Source organism: Megalopta genalis, chromosome 4 (assembly GCF_051020955.1).
Source record: "Megalopta genalis isolate 19385.01 chromosome 4, iyMegGena1_principal, whole genome shotgun sequence".
NCBI lineage: Eukaryota > Metazoa > Arthropoda > Insecta > Hymenoptera > Halictidae > Megalopta > Megalopta genalis.
In genome coordinates this window covers 24,358,925-24,384,574 of record NC_135016.1, presented here as the reverse complement: position 1 = coordinate 24,384,574, position 25,650 = coordinate 24,358,925, and the positions used below count along the sequence as shown (strand labels likewise).

Sequence of the window (25,650 nt, the reverse complement as noted above, 5' to 3'; positions counted from 1 at the left end):
CCGGTGGTGCAGCAGCAAGTATATGCACTTGTTCACGAGAGTCGGCACAATAATGAGATGTACTTGTAGAATACAGAACAGTGCAACGCGAATTAAGTAGAACGACGTAACAGCACGGAAGACAAGCAAATAATGTTCACAGTTGTTCGAAATGTGTCTGCAACATTTCGATAGCGATCATTCGAAACTGCGTCTTCGAGTTCGAACAGATCATTTTACTCGGCAACGTTAAGTGTACGAACGGCAAGCAAAATGAAATAGCGTGTTTCAACCAAGAACTTCGGAATTCAATTGCGAGTCAAGGAATTCGTATTTGATAATCCGAACGTTGTCGTTCACAAAGTTTCAATTGCCATAAACTCCGCTATACTCCGCGTTTAGCGGTACTTCGAACGTGTTCCTGTAAGATGAATATCGTTTCACGTAGGCAATGAGGAAGACTAGGCTGACGACTCGGTGGTGCCATGAATCGAATAATGTACACCGCTTGTATTATACTACTGTATGCGCCTCGTTTCACCTCGTATTTGTAACGGAAGGACTTCGCGTGATCGGAGCTCCTCTACGCGTTTTCGGTAGTTGCATGCGGAAGTTTCGTGTGTGCTTTAAGGTTTAAAAATTCATGGAATTTTTCAGGGGTGAGCACAAGGTCTCATTCGTTGGTGAAGAGGTTCGACGGGATTTACACGGGGCCGTACTTCGACTCAAACACCCCCACGAACGTCACGGCCCAGTTGGGAAGGCATGCGTACTTGCCGTGCAGAGTGCGACAGCTTGGTAATAAATCAGTAAGTCCGCCATCTTCACTTGACACTATTGTATATTTAACCATGCGGAAACCGTGGCTGATCTGCCGGATACCAACCAACTGTTTTTATACATTTTTTACCACGAAAAGAGTACTCGTGTCTTGTTTAATTGCCACAATCTACTTGAACGAAGTTCAACATTTTTGTTAGATCGGCAACAGAACTGTGATTTTCGGCGATTACTTTACGATGATTTCCGCAAGGTTTAGTATGGATATTATTCTGTTTATTTGCCATCATATTCCCGCGGTAAACTGAAACGTATTCTTTGCCCATCCTTTATTTTAACGACGTTCATTAACGCCCTTATTTTTCGAGTTTACGATACGAGAACGCTTTTTGAAAGTTGTATGCGCAAGTTTCCATGAAAATATCGCTTAAACAGGTTACACGGACGTTTTTGTACTCGAAGTGCGATAAAATATCGCACGACGAAACTGCGAAAAAGTTATTATAAAGTATCTAAAGTTCCTCGAAAGTTTTACAAATGTATCAAATGCAGACGACGTGTTAAAAACGAATTTGGTAATTTAAGAAAGATTTAGTATCGTCAAATTATGGTATTGCCACATAAACGAGTACTTTTTACCGGACGAGGAGACGCGAAATTAACGACAATCAGTAAATTGAACGCGATTCGCTAATGTATCTGTGACAATCAAGGAGCACTTAAGTCAAAACTCATCAACCTCGACATAAAAATTTGTTAAAACTGAAATAATATAATAGGGGTGCTTTGATTTGCCTGTTGAATGTCATCTTTACTTGTAGAACATTACGGTAACGATGCTCTATCTGAGAAGAGTTGCAGAGATTGTTTCCATCGATATAAAAATTACGATGTCGATCCGTTAAAAATGATGACTTTCAACTGCACTTTCTTTCTTTAGAATTAAATAACACATCCCACTAATCTTGTTTTTAATTCTATCATGTACAAGCTATACCATCTCAAATCAACAGACTGCGGATTTTATGCAGTTATGTCAATACAAAACTGCACCTAAAGCATTAATCATAATCATCGCAATTATTAAAAAGAAGACATTTCCACCTAATACATGTCTCTTACAATACATTTGGACAATTTTTATTTCGCACAAAGATCCGCAGTCTACAGAATAAATACAATTACCAGTCGTTCCAACACCAATTAACCAGTTAAGTGTGTTCGACGACTATATCCGTCATGGAGATGTGGCAGAATTTTGTGTCATGACGATGATATCCGTCGTTCGTAAAATTTTGTTACAATTTGATATTTAAATTGTAATTCTAGCGAAAACGAAATTATATTCGTAAATATTAATTATAACACATTATTCGTAAATATAAATTAACAAATGAAAATTATAAATAATTTGAGTTGGACTCATCGCTCCACCGTTCGATTCATCGCCCGTCATCGCTTGATTATCGCGACACACGCTGGTGGGCGTTTTGCAATGAGATCGCCACAGTTAACTGGTTAATAAGAACAGTAGAAGCTTATACAAGCTGCCAATGATAATCAGTGTCCAAAATAAAATGCTGCGATTCTTTCGTCAGCGCGCGCGATAGCCGACGATTGAAATCTACGAGCCCATAAATTCGCAGATAAGAACCTCGATACCGCGGCAACATCTCGTACAACGACTGAATGAAGCTATCGCGCGGTCACCGCAAAGCACCTGCTCCGCCGGACAAATTGCGAATTCCTTAATTCCCTGGTCGATTATGAAGTACTCGGAGAACTTCGGCGGCCGTTATCTCGTCCCCGTTCCTTGCAAAAAGCACGAACCGGATACAGCCGCGGTGGCCGGCCGCCGGCCGCCGACCCAGCCCCGAGGGTCTGATAAAGCGGATTTATTTGCACGCGAATGCCCGGTTTTCTGCGATTCGGCGTCGACGGTATCGGCATCGTCGGCTCGTCGATTTCCATGAACTCCGGTTGATCCGCCATCGAAAGTTGCCACGATAGGGGCCCCGTTGTCCCGCCGATATACCGCGCCGCGACGAACATCCGGATCGCGCTATTACAATCATCGAAATAGCGACGATAACGGCCGATACACGGTGCGAACGGTATCTTCGTCCCACCCACCAGTCGCGGAATTTATGCGAACTATAAAAGTCTAATCTGTCTGGATTCGCAGCCGTTAGAGCCGGATTATACGAGCCGCGTGAATTTTACGAGGCCCCTGTGCGAACGTCCCCTACGTCGACGTAACCCAGATCTCACGCGACGACAGGCCCGAGGCTAACACACCGGCCCGGTCTTCTGCTATATAGGGTCAACAATTTCTTTTTTTCCTCCAGTTTTACTCGGTCTTGCTATCACAAACTGTGACCGTCGACCAAACGCCGCGGCGATTAGCAATTCTTATGAACCTTTGCGCATTTATGGGTCTGGCCAGGAATATTTGATACGTATCTTTTTTATCGGTGGGCGTCGAGCTTTAGGTGGCGGCATCGAAATCAATTGCACCGTCGATGAAAATACGTACGGTCGGCGTCCAAAAGTATTCGGACACTTTTTAAGACGCAATAACTTTTTTATGATCAGGCCGGCCGATCCAAGTTTCTTTTTTCGTGCACGTTAGATGGATTAGTTTACTAGACAATGGCTGAAAAATTGTCTCCGATAGTTTTGTTCACTGTACGCGTCATTGCTAGACTGCGGATTTTTATGCAAAGTAAAACTTATCTTCATAAATTGCGACAAAGATCGGTCAAATAAGAATGTTTTTTAATAATAAACAGTAATTTTTAATAATAATAGAAATAATACGTAGATGTCCTTAAATTCTTTTAATATTTTCGTTATTTATAATTTCATTCTTATTAAAATTTTATTCAATTTTACTATTATCATGAATATATAAAATCCGCATTACGCTTATGTTCGAATGAAATAACAGTTGAATAGAAATGAAAGTGTAGTTACTTCACGTGGTTTCACAACGTAAGAGGTTTGAAACGCAGATACAATTGAAGTATAATAGTGTCGTATCGTTCAAAGAGATGACATCGAAGGAAGTCGCTATAATGTACTGTGGCTTAGCGGTTAACGCTTTATGTATTATTGGTTTCATCTTTGAACTACTTGCAGTACCATCAAAATTCAATATTGCAAACAGCACGAATAAACATCTATTTAGGAACGAATGAATTTTGAAAATACGTGTCGACGTTAAATTCAAGTCGAGTGCTATGTATTTACAATATACGAATGAATATCATTAGCGATGCTATCAAGTTCAATGTGCACTCATGAAACTAATAAGTGGTTTACAGATTTTACGCATTTATATCGAAGATAGATAAACGAAACACTGCTGTGAAAGCTCAAAAAGAGTTTAATAAAAGGTACTGTTAATACAATAAAAATACATTTTTATCTGTTTTATATAATCGACGAAGAAAATGTTTATTTTATATACAGATTCGCAGTTTACAAGTAAGGAACATTACGTAATCATCAACGATCGATTTCGATGAAATTTTGTACCTTTATAGTCCTGCATTTATAGTCGTTCTTTATGAAAACGGTCCAACCACATTTTGCACATACAGACGATGAAACATCTCTGAAATGGACACAAAAATTGTTTCTAACTGCCACTATATTTTCTTTGCAAAATTCATACACCTTAGAGTGCAGGAAATGGCTATGCATGATTTATGATCTTTCACTGCGTCAAAGATAAAATGCCGCATTTGTACTCGACTCGATCATCTAAGCCTAGCCTAAAACTCCATTCTCATAATTTAACTCTTGCGCGACGGATAGCGAGTCTATTCATTCGATTTAGCGTGTAACGATTACTTTTATCAATTATCGAACTTAATTGTTTCAGACGAACTGACAGTGGAATCGACATAGAATTTAGACGTTTGTGTTTTCTGAATTTGAACAGTCCTGATTTTGCAGTCGTACATGTACGGGTCCGAATAGACCCGTATAGGCGAATAGACATTCGCCAGGCAAGGATAAGCCTTAACACCGAATCTACCAAGCCGATTAAAACGTCCGGTCACACAGTTTTTCTTTTAAAGTCGCCGAAATTACAAAGACTCTGTAATTTCCCTTTCTGCATAATTCGAAAACGAATCGAATACATTTTTGAATCCAAACATACGTTGTAACGGAAATGGCGTAAGATCTGAATAAACACGATCTTTTCATCGTACATAAAAAGCAACGCGCGTTAGTTACTTCTCAGGCTGGATAGTTTCGATGTTAACTGTCAAGGGGAGAAAAACGAGAAAAATTGAGGACCCCTGTAGGGCACAGAGGAGGAGTTCCGTTCCGGTGAGCGACGTATTTAATCGCACCCCCTTCAGGAGCGTTGCAGTGCAATAAAACTTTTTCGTATCACTCGTTAGCGAACTTTCCATCCAGCCAGCCTGTGTTTACAGGAGTGAAAGTTGTACCTCGAAAGAGGCAGGACTAAGTGTCTGGTGACACGCGACCCTTATGTAATCGTCCGGCTACGTACTTAAGGGTCGCAACCCCCCCCCCCCCAACCGGGCAACGCCGGGACTCCTTCACACCCCTCGATGCTTATCGCCCGCGGATTTAAACGTACTTTTACGACTGATTTTCCGTCAACGGGCATTGTGCACCCAGTACACTCGGAAACACGATTGAAAGCGATTGTTCTTTGCCGACAATTTCGCGGAACACGCGTTCGCTCGATCGCGACCACCGCCGCCTCGCGCTCCTCCCGCAATTCCCCTCCACCCTCTGTCGTCCCTTTCCTTCTGTGCTTCCGTGTTCCGTTCCGGGAATCGCGTTTGTTACGTCCGGTTTTAGCGTGTTCGCGCGACAATGAAGTGGAATCGTTAAAAATGCGAGAGAATGCATTCGTGATAAACTTTTTGCACGTCGACGATGCGGATGAAGTTTTTCACGGAATAATTGCAAGTTCGATTTGACTTCTATTAGTTATTAACGATCATTGTCTTGGCAACAACAAGGATTCGGCGAATGCGAGATTTCTTTTCTACGCTTCTGCGCGAATGAATACATCGTATTGTCTTAGCGGGAATAATTAATTTAATCGATTACGCGTATGACATTGTTTTCAGACGCCGTTCTCTATTGTTCCGATCGTAGTTCAATACTCTGAGTTTCGTTCTAAAACGACACGTGCTTTTGCAAGCATTCAAGAAAGTGTACCATTTTTCCATTCGAAAGTCCATTTCTCACAGTTTGCAAACAACGATATTTCGTAACATGTAACTTCTATAAAATCCACACGTGACAGGCAAATTTAATCGTTAATATCTGCCTTTGATTTCATCTTGAAGCAAAATGGTTCGTTCGAGGCCATTTCTGTTCTCCATAATTTGGCAAACATCGCATGCGACAGGCACTGTTACATCGCGAGTACTCATTTTACCGCATAAAATTAAATGCAAGAAGATAAAAGATAATGTTCCCAGGTGCAAGAACGGTAACGGTCACAACGGATCTCGACGTTTCCAACATAACCGAATGGATAATTTCACTTTCGTCGCGTCTTTACGGTCGTTTACCCAATGATCAACGTTCGAGTCTTGCCTGAACAGTCCGCCGGTACACACGCGAAGAGCTAACAGAATTTTCCGTCGTGCAAAAAAAAGAGCTCGAGCGAATTTGTCTCGAAAGCGCCCAAGGCGCGCGAGCAATTAGAGGGCAATTAGAGTTCGCTGACTGAATGAATAGCGGCGAGCGATAGAAACCGATAGGGTCTAGCATTAAGTTTCCCGGACAACAATTTCAGGCCAGGAGTCGGCAGAACGATCCGATCTCGTTCATTAGTGCTAATGGTCGCGAGACGACGTAGGCAAATTTTTCGCCGGACCGAAATTACTGGCCCGCCTTGTCGCCGTTGCGCCGCGGCAGCGCCGGCTAAAGAAGTGCCTCGGTCCGTTGATTACAGCCTCTGCTCGGTCGTAAGTCATGGTTGCATCTACGAAACGCCTCTTGTCGCGCGACACGGGATACTTATCGCGCGGATAAATTGAATGCACTCTTAATACGGTTTCTTGCGGGGTACGCTCGACCCGGTGCCGCCTCGGACTCCCCCGCGGGACGAAAGAACCGCGCCGCGGGGCTGATCGACGCACGATAAATTAACCGTAGACAAGGGAAGGAAGATTGATCGAGCGGGATCGGGAAGTCGAACGCGCGCTCGGCCCCGCTCTTTTTCACCCTCGGCCCAGTTTTTCCGTCTCCGGCCCCCCCGGCTCGCCCTGTCCGTATTCATCCGGAGGAGCCAGCCCGTGGTCTCGCAGACACGGTCGAATTTTTCGCCGCGTCGTCGCTAGAAACGTCTCTATTGCTTTATTTCGCGGCCGTAGCGAAGATACATCCGCGCTCCCGTGGAAACCGTAACAATGCAGCCGGGATGTATAAAAGAAAAGATTAATAATCCCCAGTCCTTTGTTGAGAAGAAAGGGACTTCCGCCGGTGGAACTGATGAGAAAAATACACGGCCGTGAATGGCTGCCAGCTTCTTCTTAAATTCCATTCCAGCTCCCGCCGACGTAAAACCGCGCGCAGTTAGAGAATTAATGAAGGACCACGGATTCCGAAATATGTCGGCTAATGACAGTAAATTCGACGCCGGATCCGGACACGGAATAAGAACGCGGGATAATTCATGGAACATTGTTATGGTTGGACCGCGGATGCGCATGCAAATTCATGTTCCCCGAGGTTTCGTTTCCAGACAAACCGCAAAAATCCGTTTCCGCTGATGTGTGTTTGGCTCGGTTCGTCCCGCCGTTTTTCTTGCCGTGGATTTCGCGCTCGGATATCCCAGTTTACCTTGAATATTAATCTTAACCCCTTTGCACAATGTAACTAGTGAAACTCGCGACGATGATTTCACACGTGATCTATTAAATGCGAATGTTATGTACTTCTTCTGAATCGAAAGAAAACTTGATTCTTCTGTTATCAGAGTCTGGGAACAAAAGTTATTGATACTATATTATATTATTATATATACACTATATTATACTACTTATATATACACTTCTATTATATAATAGTATAATATATTATACTACTTATATATATACTTCTATTATATAATAGTATAATATATTATACTACTTATATATATACTTCTATTATATAATAGTAGTATAATATAGTATATATATATATAATAGTAAAATATATAGTATCAATAACTTTTGTTATATTATTATTATATTACACATATGTTATATATGTTATTATATTATATTATATATAACTATTACTATATATATTGAGACATCTCTTTGAAGAGTGCGTAAGTGACAGTAATTATACTGTATGTATCTGATTTTCTTCATATTTTGTGTAAATACAATTCTATAAAATATATAATTTGATCGAGAATATTAAAGTATATTATCCTTCTTGACCAGTTTTTGACGAATATACTGGTCGTAAAGAAGTGACAACATTTTCTGTTATGACGAGTAAACTCGTCAAAAACAGCTAACTGTCTTTCAGGAAATTATTAAGGTCGAAGAAATGCTAATCGAAGTAGCTATAAAAAGGTTAAGAAATGGCGTTACGAAAGAGTACATTGCTTTTGGAACATAAAACTGTAAAAAGTAGATGTTAGCAAGCTGTTATACAGTGTGAATTACGAAAGCCACTGATAATGCGAAAGCTGCGACAGAGATCGTAGATCAAGGGATTAACGAAACTGGAAGGAAACATTTTTTGTAGTGTACTGTATCTAATACGAATTTAACCATTTTTCCACATGACAAATAGTGTACAAATAATTTACGCGGCACACTTGGGTGAATGTACGTAGCCGAAGGGAAACGGAATCAGCCGGAATGAGCGGTAAAATTTTATTTAAATTCCCTCGGAACACCGTCGGAGTCTACCGTGTATAAAGCTGTATGATTTATTAAATTTCACTGAGGGTTTCATTAAAATTTAAATTGAACGCATCGCGCATACATTAAGGTGAAAATAATTCATTTGGAACGTGCATGCACATGATTCCCAATACTTGATATGTCGGAATTTATACAACTTAAAAGGCAAAATACTCAAAAATATGCAACGCTTATTTTCTTGCGGATAAATATTCATAACCGGCGGGTGAAATTAATTTTCCGTATTCTGCGATCGCAAGTTATTGAATCAAGTGCTCCGGAATCAACCGCGAGTCGAAAGAGTGGTTTTGGAGTTGAAGTCCGGGAGGTTGTCTTGAATGGCGGCTGGAAACTCGAATTAAGCAATGGCAAACCGTAGGGACGCGAATTAGACCATGCCAAGACTAACAGACTCCAAATGGACGAGGTTAAGAGTAACAAATTCGTAACGAACCAACTCGGCGCTAACAGACTCCCGGAACGGGCCAAGCCAAAACTAACAAATTCAAAATAAACTAACTCGGGGCTAGCGGACCGAAAATGACCGAAGCCAAGGCTAACAAATTGGTAATGAGCCAACTCGGTACCATCGTACTGCGAATGGACCAACCGGGAATCGAGAGATCGATTCCTGCAAAGGGATCGATCCTAGATCCAAGGAGACATCTGTGCCTAAATTAACAATCGAGATATTCTGCGAAAGACCATAGTTTCGGATACCTCGATCTTGAATCAGCCTGCTTCGAATTTAATGGCCGTCATATTGCTTCGAACCGAGTCCTTTGATCGGCCCCATTCGGATCTTGCATGAATTGGTTGCATTCATCTTACCCTTAACTTGGTCCAACTCGAGTCTGTCGATCTTTAACTGGTGTAATAGAAGTCTGTGCTCGCGCGTTAAAAAGCAACAAATCTTCGTGGCACCTAGTTTCAGGAAGCGTTCGCATTAATGACTTTCTCCATTGACCGAAAGCGTATAGTTAAGTATATTTTCGTAATGCTTCGTTATTAGTTCATGATCATCCTCTGTCGACGGAAAGCCTTCTCGTCCGATACTTCAATTTAAACAATACGATTACATTCAATTAACCTAATTCGATTATTATCGTTAGTCTACTAGCGAAGCATTCCTGTACACTCTTGGCAGAAAGTACCCGATCAAAGGAATAAAATATCTATCGTTGTATGCACATCGTTCACATATTTGACGTAGAAAATATTTCCATCGACGACAACGTCGAACGTAGCGATAAAACTCGTCAGACATTAAGAACGTATCAATATAAAATGAATATGTTCATCTTGTTAAAAGATACACTGATTTTATAAAGCTTCTCCTAAACATGGAACAAACAGTTTAGACCATATACATTAAATAACGTTCTATCGTTCCGTAATGCTACTCAAATTCATTTATAAGATCATTCACTGCCTTAATAATATTTTTCTAAAATCTAGTCCACTTTTTTCTCACATTTATCCGATGCATATACGATTCTACTCTTCGCATGTAATATACACCGAAAAACAATACCACTGTGACGAATCACGATGCTTTTGATCGAATGCTTTCTGCCGGGTGTAGCATTATTTCGAACGGTTTAATCGATTTTCCAATATTTCTTGTTTGCAACAATAAAGGTGTCGTGGGTCAGGAGAAGGGACTCCCATATCCTCTCAGTAGATAGAACTATGTTTATCCCGGACGAAAGGTTCCAGGCGCTTTTCGTGGACTCGGTGGACAGCTGGACCCTGCAGGTTAAGTACGTCCAGGAACGCGACGAAGGCGAGTACGAGTGCCAAATCTCGACCGACCCGAAAAAGAGTCACATCATCAAGCTCAACATCGTCGGTGAGACCGCGAGAATGCATTCTGTTTCTTTTTTCTGTCCCGTCGCGAACCCAATAACGGCACCGTCCTTATCGCCGCGGAGCTGTCCATTACCGTCCATTTATACGGGAACGTTATTTTTACGACGCATTGTTGAACAGCTCTGTCATCGATCGCCGAAGTATAAAGTTCCGACGCGCGACGGAAAATTATACCGGTGAAAAAAAAAATACATTTTCCCCGCTTTATATAACTCGTGCAATAGCGCGCATTGAAATTTCTTCCTTCAACATTTGTCCAGTAACAGTTATAAATACCAGATCAACTGAAACGCCGCGCACAGCCTCCATTATTGCGTCGCTTAGTTTCCAGTTTTAGAATCAGAAATAATATCACTTATCCGTACCAATATCCGACAAATGTAGCTCGTGAAAGGTGTTGTTTCTTTTGAAAATCCTACAGTAGAATGCTCGCGGAAATAAACTGTCTAGCCTGTATTCGGGCAAATTCTACGATCGTTTCAAAACATTACGATTTTGACAGCGGAGTTTATTTGGTCAAATTGTACAGGTAATATGCGGAAATAAAACGGGAGAAAGAATTAAATTGCTTTACATACGACGCTTCGATTTTAAGAAAATCGAAATCGACGATTCGTTAGGTTTACATCCTTTGGAAAATCAAGAAGTACAGTGATGTCTTCCTAACTGACGCTCAGATTGTGCACAAAAATGGACAATTCGGGAAGAGGAGATACGATTATTGGAGCCTTGCGGTTCGTTTGTATAATTGTTGACAATCGATAACCATAAAAAATGAGCCACAAGGCTCGAACAATCGTATCTCCTTTTCCAAAATTGTCCATTGTTGTGGACGATCTGAGCGTCAATTAGAGAGACATTACCGTAGAACCAACGGGTCACGATCGAACAAGTCAGATAATTTCTATCGAACGGTACACGTGTTTGATAAAATTTTAAACTCGATTTTCTTAAACACTTTTCTTCCAACTTATTTGTATACGCTTCAAAAAATGATTAAATTATTGATGGACTATTCTACAAAAATCCGCCGTTTACTTATAAAGAATACCATGGTTAAATTCCTTGAAAATGTTTCACGTAACTTTTCATCTCGAACAACGCTCGAACCATCGGAACTAGCGTTAACATTACGAGCAAACGGAATTTTATTTTCCTTGCGCGAAATAGCGAGATCGCGTTCGCCGCACATGTAACGCCGTTGGAGAAACGTCGGCGCGGTCCATGCGGCAAACTACAAGCGTCGATTGTTTGTTTTATAGTGCCAAAGATCGAGATCATAGGCGACCGCGACATGTACGTGAAGACCGGGAGTACGGTCGCCATACGGTGCATAATCAAACAGTCCCTGGAAGGGCCGTTCTACGTTTTCTGGTATCACGAGGGCGACCGGGTTCTGGACAATCAGTTGGGCAAGATCGAAATCCAGACGGAGAGGATCAATAACGACACGGTCAGCAGTCTCGAGATCCGCAACGCGAGGCGGGAGGACTCGGGCAATTACACTTGCAGCCCGAGCAGTTTCGACAGCGCGAGCGTGCAGCTTCACGTGTTGAATGGTAAGCGTTTTCGCATTCCATTAACATAAATCTCTTTCGCGTTTCGACGGAGAAATATGTAGATGGTAATACCCGCGGCGCCGTGGAAACGAAAAAATGGCCTCTTAAGTGAATACGAGCTGACGTTACGTTTCCAGCACATCGTTGGGGAGAGAGGTCACGACCTGGTTGAACGCGCATTACGATAGGTATGGCTTAAAATATAGGGATCGATGGGTATTAAGACAGGCTAAAGCGTTAATATTAGATCGTGCTCCGCGAACTGACGCCTCGGGTTTCCCACAAATTTTACCGCCGATAATACGACCGGCCTTGCTAGAATTACTAGGACATTTCGGTTGCTCGAATTGATTTATTCGTTAATTCGACGCGTCTATTTCGGGCCAAGGCTAAATAAAGTTCGTCTCGAATACGATCAGGAATTTCGAAAGGATTTAGAATTTTAAACGAATTCAATGGTGATGATAATACTTAACCTGTTAAATGTATCGTATGGGAATATGGACTAATGTGTGAAATCATTTTGAGATATACAGTAAATTCTCCCTAACTTTCCTTCAGCTTGTAAACAAAAATAGACAACTTGGAAAGAGGGGGTACGATTATTTGAGCCTCGAGGCTCGTTGTTGTGGTTGCCGACTGTCAACAACTATAAAAACGAGGCGCAAAGCTTGATTAATCGTACATGCTCTTCCCGAATTGTCCATTTTTGTCTACAAGCTGAAAAACAATTGGGGAGAATTTACTGTGCACAGTGTGCGTCAAATAAAATGTTATTTCTATATTATATCAATATTATATTGTATTATATATATATTAATTTCCTTACAAAATGAAATTGATATCGTAATTATATTTGAAGAAAACAACTTGCAACATTTTATTTGACAGACGCGATATACATTAACTTAAAGCCAACGAACGGTTTAGCCAATTTAGACGAAACTTTACCATTGGATAGTTTCTACAGCTGCTAGTAACGCGAGATACATTTTATCGCGTTAATTTATCAGAAGGCCGAGCAGTGATGATAAAAGTGAAGTGAGTCGGAGAAAAACTGCCATTCGAGCGCCTTTTATTGCACACGCTGCCTAAACCGTTAGAGGTATATCAAAATGATGTATGGACGAATTGTTGGCAATAAAAAGGGCCACAAAAATGTCCGCGGCAGCATATACCTGTCTATAACAGATAGCCGCTAGAACAGATACACAACAACCGTTTTTTATGTTACGTTTTGCATTGAAAAAGAAATATTAAACTTGCGGTTCGTTCTTCTATTTTCTATCCAACAAATAATAACCAAATAATCTATTTATCTATTTAATCGTGACCAAGGATCATATCTGACTAGATATCAAGAAAGATAAGATTCACCTCGAATATCGATTACGTACCCCTAGTTTAAACGTGTATCGTGGCACTGCTGTACATGCACTAGACGATACGGTTGTATTTGCGTGAATTTATACATCTCAAATGCATAAATTAATGTACGATGCTACGAATCTGGCAGTGATCGTGCTTCAAGGTTTGAACAAATACGACCTTTTAATCAGGTCAAGTGCTTCGTAAGCATGCAATGCTAGCCTGATAGAGCGGACCCTTCGTCTTATGTTATTATCGTTTATTATTATCGTTATTGATTTACTTGCGCGTAAGGCCTTTTAGTATAACATAATTGTGCGGTCGATTGTGTAAGTGGTGTAAGTCATGTTTAATATAGCTTGTCTCCAAATATTCCGTCCTTTGTGTCGGAATATATTAGAGAACCGACAAAATCTTTTATAAATATAGTAAAAATGCAATTGACATATTTACGCTGTTGCATACTACTTTACGACTGGTTTGACAAGAATTCTTCCAATATAGGAATGTATATCGAAATTTTGTTTCTCGATCTACACATCATTTTCATAATCACTGGCACAATTATTAAAGCTTTTTTTATTACGTGAACACACGTGAGTCTATCTCTGGGGACAACAAAATGTTTGAGATGTAGCTAACTGTTTCACAGTCGAATATATTGTTTTCAAATATAGTATTGTGAATGAAACACAAATTTTTTATTTCGAGCATCGGTATCGGTAATGATATTATATATTATTATATAATATTTATACAACTGCTGGGTCATTCCACGCCAAATCGATCACTGTTTTCTTCCGATATCTAGGATTTTGTCCAAACTGAAATATGATGTAGTCCAGGTGATATCAGGGGGTGTTTAAGTCATCATTTTGCTAATTTCGAGTTTATTTAAAAAATACAACGTCCTAAAATTTACGATTTCTGCACATTTTTGCGAAATTGTTTTGCACTTAGGAATTTTTATCTCGGAAATTATTGATCCTGTCGAGATGTACCGTTTTTCAGTTTCACTTGGGGAGGATCCACCTTTCCAAATAAATGTGGATCCGATTGAAAAATTGTTTTTACTCTGGAAACAATTTTTCGATCGGATCACGAATCTTCTAGCTGCAATGATAAGAATTTAATTAGTATCCTATGCAGTCGTAACAATGCCGGTGTTGATTCCTCCCTGTACGCATATTAATCGTACATGAAAAAAGTGTGCAGCACTGTTTTCCGCAGAGTGGTCGATTCACCGCGACGGCTAAAATCTATCGGACCGTAGACCGCCGATATCGAACGAAATTTCCAAGCAGGCCCGGGCAGAGATCGCGGGACTACCGCGTTGCGTTGCGTTTATAATGTGATACACCAGTAGGTAAAATCAATTTATGTGCCACAGGTGAACATCCCGCCGCGATTCAAAGAGGGATGAACTCGGCACCGGGTGGTTGTCCAACGTTGTGGTGGCTGGCGGGCGTCGTGACGCTGTATTCGAGTCACGGCAGCCGGCTGTTCCCCCTCGTGGCCCTTCTGATCCTCGTGGTCCTTTGTTACCCGAAGAACCCGCCGTATTTCGCGCCGGAACGATAATCAGGAATGAGAGGGAGCACGGTGTCGCAAGATGATCGATCATCTCCTGCTACGAGACCCGGGAAGCGCCTCGAAGAACACTCCGGCGAGAAGAGACGCGAGGACGGAGCGTGTGTGCGGGCTTTCTCAGGAATCGATTTCGTGAACGGGAAAAGAACGAGGACGATCAGCAAGGGAGACCGCGAGAAGAATACACGGCGTGAAGCAAACGGCGAACGAGGGTGGTCTAATGGTTCCTTTCGGTCAGCGATTAACGTTTTCCTTTCCGAGGTACGAGGTCGACGGAGGCCCGAGATTCCGGTCGGTCCCTCCGAAAGGAGGACCGTCCGCTGTCCTGTTCGTTTCGCGGAGACGATTCCGCGGTCGTCGTTCGTCTCGACGGGTCGGCAGCAGTGATCGCGAGCGCCGAGAACACGTCGTCTTCGTTGCCCGACCGTCTCGAGCACCGGCGAAACCTTTACAACGAACCGTTCAGTTCGAGCAGGTAGATCGAAATCGTCGACGTTTCGACGACGCCGACTACCCTGCGCCAGGAAGGGGGACTCAAGGGTAGAGAGAGAGCGAGAGAGAGAGAGAGCGAACGAGAGCGAGAGAGAGAGAGAGAGAAGAGAAACGAGACAATGTGATCGATCCGGCCGTTAGTAATTAGGGATTAATTAAATCTCGCGGGGGTTCTTGTTAAATCGGCGCGAGTTCTTCGCGCGGTCGAACACGGGGGATGGCGAACGACACGAAGCTCGCGAACACACTGTCCCACGGGAACGAGAAAGGGCACGAGAGCGAGCGAGAGAGAGAGAGAGAAAGAGAGAGAGAGAGAAAGAGAGAGAGAGAAAGAGAGAAAGAAAGAGAGAAAGAGAGGGCAAAGATTTTTTATAGAAGCCACGAGACATTAAACGACTCCACGATCTTCCGTGAAACACGTACGATAGAACGTTTTGTATCTGCGTATCGATTCGCATCGATCGTTTTAAGAAATTCGAAGCGTCGTCGCGTCGCGTCGCGTCGCGCGAAATCATTGTATATGTTCATCCGGAGCTGTCGTCGAGGAGAATCGGTCCCGCGGCGGGAGAAAACTGAAACGCAAGCTCGAAACGAGATCCCCGGCTTACTCATTGTTCATCATTGTCAAAAGGTGTTCCGTGATCTTCGTGTCTTTCCCCGGCGGGAAGCCAAACAGCGGCGAAGTCTCCGAGATCGATCGCGGGATTCTGTCGAGGACACTGCGAGGGTTTCGTAGTTTCTTTCGCATCGAGATTCACTCGATGAGACGCGCGCGCGAGTGTGTGATTCCAGAAGGGTGGCTACGGATCGCGGGGGTGGGAAGCACCGTTGGTTCGGCGAGCAAACGAAAAATAATGGGATCGCGAGAAGGGGATCGCTAAATGCTGACGGAACTTCGTCCGCGCCGCTCCACAGAATTGAGACTTGTTCGATGGATTTTTTCGAGGCGATGTGATTAATTATATTCGAATAGGAAACGATTAGCGAAACAACGTGTCTATGCTCGACCGTCTTACCGCGGCCGTCCCGGGATCGTCACGAGCAAGCCGACAATCGTCTCGACGATCGTCAACGTCTGACGGTCCGTCGAAACAGTCGCACACGCGCCAGGTACGCGCTCGATATGTACTATTTTTCCTCGGTTTCCTCTGCTTTACTTTCACACCACAGAGATTACCGGAACGAGAGAAGTCGACGGTCGCGAACACAGTCCAAGGCAACGTTCCGAAACGATTCGGTTTCTTGATTTCAGAGAATCCGGCGAGGTCTTTGTAATGCCAGAGAGGAAGCCGGCACTTGTTGGCTGCCGACGATTATTCTTATAGAGCCACGATGATCGAGAAGAGGAGATTTTAACGGGGGAACGTGTCCGCTTTGAAACGCGGTCGCGTCTGTTCGGTTAAATTGAAGAATACGCTTAATAGACGGGCATCTTGAAAAGATCCCTGACTTAACGGAAATCATATTTTATCGTATATCGATCGATGCGTTGAAGAGTTCGTATAGAAGGGTTTACGTTGAAAACGTGACTATTAAATGCTGCTATTTTCAAAGAGCGTGCATCGCTTCCGACCGAATTAGTTAGCGAGTATCTTCGTCGTCGCTCTCAGATTATATTCTTCCCTCTTTTTTTCCTAAAACGCTTCGCGCGAGATGCATTGAAAACTCCCGTCGGATGCGATAAAAATAACGCGTGCACGTGTACGCGATGCTCACGGCTGATACGTAAAAGCAGAAGTTTTATTTATGGAAAATCGTTTCCTTCGTGTCACCGCCGCCGGGTCGAACGAATATCGAAGAGATTATCTAAGAGCGCCGCGTGTGTCCGAGACGCGGCAACGATACGAACGGTAATAAGGAATCCGAAGCTTCGAGCGACGACTCCGGCGACACCCTTATCGTAAGTTTAATCCCCGAGGATGGTAGCGTCCCCGATAATTCTCGTTCATATCAGACGACGAGGTCGACCCCTCCATATCAGAGCTGCTTCGCAGTTCCTGAACGTTCTGGTAGCGAACCGAACCGTGTGCGTCGCGGCGGTAACTCGTCCGCGGAAACCTCGTTAACTTCGCGGCGCGGTCGCGCGCCGCCTGTTACATTTAACACTGCCTGTTACATTCGACACTGCCTATTACATTCGACACTGCCTTCGTTGTTTTCCGTGTCCGCGGAGACCCAACCAAAATGGAGCAGACACGCAAGGCGTACCTCGAACGCCTCGCGACGATCCACGGTGACGGAGATTTTGGTATTCGAAGCGCATTGAGCATAGACACGAGCCAACTAAAAGTCTTATATGTCCGTGCATGCGTGTTAGAATTCACAACGGAATGGGTCAGGAGGGTGCGGGACTACGAATTAGCAAGCACGACGATGTATCGGGGTTCGATCCGCGAGTACCGTTGAAATTGGAAACATTTCGAAACTCGAAATCATAAGTCTCTTCGATCCGAGGAACTTCCTAATAAACGAGCTTCCAATATCGATCGATAAACTCACTAAACATGAGATAATCGTAGTGGGAAGGATATAACGCGCGAGCGTGGAATCGTCGGACGTCACGCAACCACACCGAAGAACCTCGGTTCCGACTTGTTTCTTGTGTTCATTTCTAATGTTAATTCACCTAATCCACTCGAAACGTGGTCGAACGAGAAGGAGGTGGGAGGAACGTCCCTGAATAAAGTAAAGAAGAACCGAGAAAGACCGATGATCCTTCGATTCTCCCTCCTATCGTCCGAGATTACGCGAGAGAATCATCTTCTTACGCACGGTTTCGCTACATTTCATTCGAAACAGTTGATTCCAAGTATTGTAAACGACATTCGCAATCACGGTTGTCACAATAAACGAAATTTCAATGTGTGAATAATTATAATATTATATATAATAATATATATTATTATATATACTATATATTATATATTATTAATATATATATATAATACATAATATATAGTATATATAATAATATATATATTATATATAATAATAAGGTGTGAATAATTTGTTCATGTAAGAATCCGAATAAACGAGATAACGTATCCTTTCCACTGATAATTCTCTACACTTTGCAGGTTCTCGCCTACTTCCGCGTGATGTCTTTCAAATTTTATCGATCGATAGATAAGCAATGGTAGCGGAACGTTGATAGTGTATTAGAGAGTCGCCTGAGCGACACAGGACCCATACCGTTTTTAACGTTGTGCATGTTCGGCTGTATAAACGTACGGACGGACAGCTTTTTCGGGCCGCCTGAGGCGTTCCGTGAATTTGCTTTCTTCTCGCAAGCGTTAGGGGATACTGTTTTTTATAATATTATATATATAAATATATATATATACAAACGAGACAGATAAATATATATATATGTATATGTGTGTACGCGCGCGCGAATACGTTGCACAATGGTGTTGAAGTATTGAACAAGTTTCAGCTCGGCTCTCTCCCGGGAAAAAGAGAGAAAGAGGGAGACGCGGCGGGAGAGGGTGGGAGAAAAGAGGAAGAGAGAGAGATAGAGAGAGAGAGAGAGAGAGAGAGAGAGAGAGAGAGCGAGCGGCGCAACAAACGTCACGGGAATACAGTGGGTTAGAGTTAAAGAAATGTTTTCGCCGGGCGAGTGCATGGACGTAATCGTGATGAAAGACTGTGAATAATCGTGAAGAAAGTGAAAGAGATGGAGGGGAAAGAGAAAGAGAGAGAGAGAGAGAATGAGAGAGAGAGAGAGAGAGAGAAATAGAGAAATTGTCGAAGTAGGAGCAGCGGGAGAAGAAGACTAGCTGTACGAGACCGAACGATACGTTAGAATATCTACGATTCATGTGATTGTAAATACATAGTATATAAATAACGTAACGTTAATTAACGATATGCCGTACGTGTTACACTAAAGCAACAAACAAAAAAAAAATGAAATAAATAACGTTACTGTGTAATTTCTCGGATCGTAAACGCATTCGAATGGGTCTGGCCGCCCGTGCTAACCGACTCGGGGTTGTTTCAGAAGACAATAGCGGCTACTGAGAAAGTCTGAGGCTCGTTTGATCTCTCGTTCCACCTTTTTCCATTCTTTTCACTCTCGGAGTCTGGATCGGTATCGACATATCCGCAATCTTTCCTTCCCCGCATGGATCATTTATCCCGTCTTTGAATTCTACTCGTCGACATTCTCAGTTCTACGATTTGTTTCTAAACCATATGCCAGTATGCTATGCTCGGAGAAGGCTTTTACGCAAGCATAGGTCGTTTGAAGTCCACCTTATAAGGCTGTAAACATACGGGGCACAAAGGGAACGATAACGAAGCCCGTGGTTAGCGTGATGCAGAGTGGAAAGTATGTAGATCAGTGGCAATATTAGGGACAGTGGTGGAAAGTTCTATACAATAACTCCAACGATCTCGAACAGTGGACACAATTCGTGTAGACAAACTAAAATGTAAATATCGTAGCGGACCGCGCGAACCGGTACTTCGTGTTTTTGTTATAACTCCGTGCGGCGTCTAGTGTCTTATTTAATGGTTTTCGTTGCTGTATTCTGATCAAATGCACTGATCAAGTTTGGTCGAGCAAATTCGGATCGAGCTCGTTTCTACAGAAGTTTCGATTCCTGCAAAGTTATCTTCGATTTCAAATTCATACCACTGTATGAACTTACCGTTAACGAAACTGTGAGAACTTCCCAATGGCCCTAATTATTGCATTTAATTCTTTTTAACTTGTTACTCGGAGATGTGGAATATACTCGCCACTTTCATTCATCAACCCTTGCGTAGATACTAATTTTCGTTGAACACACTTTCGCGTATTCGTTAAAAAGACCCATATTGATCTTAGTAATATTACTTAATGATTTTAGGTAATTATCGTCCCTTGGTACTCGTGTCCACGCGAGCGACTAGAAAAGCATTTTGTTAACACGTTACAAGTGTTATAAGTGGAATAATACGTTCACCGACGGACGGCGTTAATCCTCGTCCAGCCACTGGTGCATCAATCGCGACCTATGTTTCGATCTTGACAAAGTCACACGCGCATCGATCCCATCGCTTGCTTTCTTTCGACGGACCTTCTCCTCTTTTAACTATAAGCATCGTTAGATAATATTTTGTACCGAAACGATTAGTTTAAAGAACGTAGATAATAAATCGTCTGGTACCGTTTCCGTTTGGCTGCCCGAGGGTCAACGCGAGACGGTGCTGCGGAAGCGAGCGCAGCAGGAGAGGACGAAAGTTCTGGTATAAAAACAGAGAAAGACTGAACATAGCGACAAAAAGTGAAAAGGAAGAGAAAGAAAAGGAACGGGTGGCGCAGGGGGGCAGCACCGGCGCGCATGCTTTTTCTGGCGCGTCGGTGCAACGAGACAACAAAAAGGGATGCAGCTGCGAGCAGCTCGTCCCTGGGTAGCACGGGCCGGCCACACGCGACTAGATGTAACACTAATTAACGCCTAGCGTAAGAACTAACGGATATAAATGAAGGGATATATTGTCTGACATAATAACCAGGTGTGAACGTACACGCGTATACGTGATGTCCGCGGGCAGCATGCAATGACTGTCTCTCTGCGCGTGTATGTGTGCATGCGTGCGTGCGTGCGTGTGACGCTCGCGCGAGCGTGAGGCGAAAGCAAGGGAGAGTATGTAAGAACGGACGAAAGAGAGTGCGAGAGCGAGAGAGAGAGAGAGAGAGAGAGAGAGAGCGGACAGAGAGCGATGAACACGAGCGAGCGAAAGAATAAACAGGTGAGAAAGGGACACATACACACGCGAGGGTAAGAAAATTAAAAGAAAAAGGGGCTTGTTCGTTGGACTGACGCGGCAAGGCGTTGGTCGAATGAAGCACTTTAAAATAGAAAGAGGCGACCGAGGACAATCTTTCTTGTACCGTTTCTTCCCTTTCTTCGTGGAGCGCCTCGCGAGGCCACTCGTGGCGAAAACATAAAGAGAAAGGGCCAACGATAGGACTCGCCTCGCGACCGCAATTAAAGTTCGCGCCCTTTATTCTCTGGTGCCAGCCCGGCGGCCCCCGCCACCCCTCGCGAGGCGGAAGAAGAAAGTTATAATTCCCGCGCTTGTCCTCGTCGCCTCCTTTATTACAACCGAACTAACAAAGAGGGGACGAAAGTCCGGGGCTAACGACGACCTGTGTCGGAGTGACGATTATAACCACAAACGACGATGTTGACGGAGATGATAACAATGATAACGATGATAAATGAATTTGATGATGGTGAATTAAATAAAAACGTCGTCTAAGGTATACTAACGTTGTAGACAGCATTGAATTTTTGTACCATTGTCTATAGTAGCTCTTAAGTGCCGCGGAGTTTTCAGTTCTTAGAGTTGCCCGCCTGCGCAGGCTTGCGTACGTATTTCTCTATGTATTCTCGGTTTTATCGATGGCTCGCGGGGGCGGATGTTGATTTCGAGCATTGTTAGCGTCCGCGAGACTTTCATTTCGTCGTGTGCGTTACTTCGAACGAACTTGCGTCGATGAATGTGCGGCCGCGTCAGTGGTTCCTCGTCGTTCGGCCCGGCAGATTCGTATTTTATTACGCGAACTTCGCCGCGACTCGATTCTATCGGATACTACGGTTACGTAGGCGAGAGCGAGACGAAACGATTGGGAACCGCTGACTCTCCTTAGAAACCATCCCCTATTCCGCCAGAGATTTCATATTATTCCCGCGTGTCGCGCCGGGCGAAGGCCGTTTCTATGATTCTTGCCGCTCGTTGCTGCGCGATACACGCAGTGAGTTGCCCAAGACTCGCCTAAATGTCTCAATTATTTTTAATGACACGGAAAAGTTTCCAAAAGTATTGTTTGTCCTAGCTGGCGAACGATGAAAAGAATTTTCTGGCCGAGCAAATATTTTCTAAAAGTCCAAATTTCTAGATTCTTCACATTTCGCCGACCAGTAGGGTTATTTAACGATCGCTATCATATCAAGAATAAATTTCTATTGGATACTAACAAATTACCTTTTACTACTACCTTCAAAAGCCTAATAACAGGCTTCCGGTAGCTAAAATATCATTAACGTCATAAAAATAAGGTTAAATTTAATTTAACCATTAAATGCAATATCGTATAATTTTTAGTTTTTATGAAGGAATAATAACGCCTTGTATTAGCCCTTTACAAGTACCCCTTCGCCGATGATAAAAATCCATGAAGTTACGCTCACGAGACCATGGCGGATAATTCCTGCCTAGCTAAATCTCGCATATGTGTACATAAGCTATTTCTAACAAAAAGACATTATTTTAATACTGAAGCAACTACGTTGTGAAATAATACTGGCAGTACTACATTCATATTTTGCACTCGAAGCCATTTTAACACTGATTTCAAAATAGTGTTTCCATTTTGTATGACTTAAGTGCGTATTAAATAAATGACATTGAATTGTGCAACAATTACACGTTTAACAATTTTGAAAATATAAACAAATTCGATAACGTTGAAATGATTTTGATATAACAATGATTTTGATAATATAACAATTTTAAGCGGTGAATCGAAATTACCAGTCGAGTTGTACAAAGGGTTAACATTCTCGCTAAATCAATGTTTCAGTTACTTGAAGTCGCATTCAATATAGCGCCCAAGCAAATGGCCGTCAAACAGTTACCAATACGCTAATACACCTGCGCAAGTAATCGCATATTGCACCGCTGGATGCATTAAAATCTGAATATTCTATCGAAGACGACATCGATAGAATATTTAGATTTTAATGCATTTTAAGGCGACATAATCTTGTAACGTTAGAGGAAAGATCAGCGAAAAGAGATTTTTTTACATCGGGATATCCGCCGCGAATACATTCTCTCGTGGAAATTTTCCAGTGTCATTAAAGACCACGGACGGCGCTAGTCTTGGAGACTAACCGCAGTTAAATCTGCGCAGCAAGCCAGCCAAGCAGTAAGTATCATTGAAGCGCGATGAACGATCAATTTTACCTACTCCAGCGTCACCGTACACCCCTCGGAAAGATGAATATGAATCGATTTACTTAAGTTAAATCCGCCCCAGCGACACAACACGCGCCTGTTCCCGAGAGTCGCGGTACGCGAACATCGAAAAAAGATCCTTTTTCGTGTGATGATTGACCGTCCTGACAGTTCGTCGATGTGCTCTTACGCGTAGATGCACGAGCTAGTTTTGTCGATAGTAGATAAATATGTAAAGACAGAGAAAGAAGTGCGATTCTACCGTGGACGAAAGGAAGCCCAACGAACCCCGTTACCACTGGAACACCGCAGCGCCGCCATCGAACCGATCTATCGATAAATACGTCTGAGATATTGTCTTCCGCGCGCATGCGCGGTCGGTCGTACGGTGGTGGTCGTGGCTGACGGTTGAATTCGCCGGTAAAACGATCTCACGGGAGAGCACGTGAACTTTTGTCGAAGAAACTTGTATACTGTTGCGGTGTGAATCGATTGCCCGTAAATAGTGTCTGAGATAATAGCGTTGATAAAACCACGAGGAACGTACATGTATGTATGATTATAGTGATTTTAACCCTCTACCGCTTACTACTGCTGTGTCGGCCATGGAAGGCATCATAGGGTACTTATTTGCGACGATATCGGAACGCCTTGTAAGTATAGATAACTTTTAAGAAAAGAAAAACCAAGTACGTACCTCTTAGATGAATCCTTCTTGACATGATTCTATTTCTGTTCGTTTCGTTTCGTCGGAATTATATATCGATTTAACCCTGTCACCGGTTTGATTCGTCTCGTAATATTTTCTATTTTTCTGTACGTTCGTTCGGATCTTGGCGATCGTGTTTACGTACAACCAGTTCGTAATAAGAACAGAACAGAATCTTAGCTGTGGAGGGTTAGAAACGAATAAAGGGTTATACAGTCGATCGTCGATCGAAACGCTCGGGACGGCGAGAAACTTTCATTAAAATCCCTCTCGTAATCGGTAACGTCGTGCGATCCGTCGCGTTTTTCGTATCGCACGACGAGCAAAGAGGCCGCGGGCATCGAGGCTCCATGGATCTCGATAGAGCGCACGTCGATGCCCAAGATCCGGAGTCTCGATCGCAACGATGGGAAAAAGCAACCTGTCGAAACGTTTCAGTTTCCGAGGTGTATCTTCCCATAAACGACCGTTCTCACACGTAGCTAATGGGTCTAACTAAAACGTTAACGAGTGCCGTTTGCCGGTTCGAACGTTCGACGAAGCTGATGACAATTAATTACGCGCAACGTACAATCGACTGAAAGCGACGACGAGTCGGAGAAACTTAGGGAAAAGGACGATGGAAAAAAATGCGTTTGTCGAGCGCCCGAATAAGCGAACAATCGATTTAAAGCTAACGTATATTCAATGACGACGACATTCGAAGAAAATAAAGAAAGAAATATCCCTCGAAACAAGAGCCTTGTCTCGCAGATTCCCGGCTGCGCACCTTGAACACTGTAGGGTAAAGGGGAATAGACTTTTAACGAATCTGCGAGGTGACGCCTAGGAACAATTGTTTGGACGAGCGCAGTTGTCGAAACGAACGGAAATGGGAACGCGTGGGTACAGTGTTTATGTGAGTTAGAACGGAAGAACATACAACAGGATCAGAAAAAAACGAGAATGAGAGAGAGAGAGAGAGAGATAATAAATCAATGTTAAACTGATCACTATCGATTTGCAATTTTGAGAAACACATCTTCGTTATTCGCCATTTTCTCTACATATGTTCAGCCTCGGTTTCGCAATCTGGACGCCAATCTCCATTAGGCATATAGATCGCAGCTGAAGCTGATGCTGTGTGTGGGACATTCGTGAAAGAGCCAAAACATAAACCATCTCGGACCAACCGACATCGACGCCGAACTTATTTTATGCATCAGAGGATGTTTAGATGCGAGCGTTAAATACCCACAAGGCAGCATCGTCCATCTCGAAGTACACATTACACACAATTCTCAGCGTTTCCGTTTTTTCAAAGTATCACGACAACAAGGACGAGGAGAATTATGTCTCGTTCTATGTGTGTAAGAACCATAAAGCTTAATGAAGAACATTATACTATGAACTTACGGGATACTAAATAAAAGTAAGCCAAACCGTTAAGTTT

The 25,650-nt window shown here is 43.0% G+C and overlaps 1 protein-coding gene across 1 annotated transcript in view; it reads left to right on the top strand.

Moving 5' to 3' along the window:
• Positions 1–25,646, top strand: part of LOC117223078 (zwei Ig domain protein zig-8) — a 48,184-nt gene extending 22,538 nt beyond the window's left edge. The window contains exons 2-5 of the mRNA XM_033475205.2: positions 637–788; positions 10,314–10,524; positions 11,807–12,103; positions 14,862–25,646. Of these exons, the coding sequence (XP_033331096.1) occupies positions 637–788; positions 10,314–10,524; positions 11,807–12,103; positions 14,862–15,052 (851 nt within the window). The 3' untranslated portion in view covers positions 15,053–25,646. The remainder of the gene's footprint in view (positions 1–636; positions 789–10,313; positions 10,525–11,806; positions 12,104–14,861) is intronic.
• Positions 25,647–25,650: the final 4 nt, after the last annotated feature.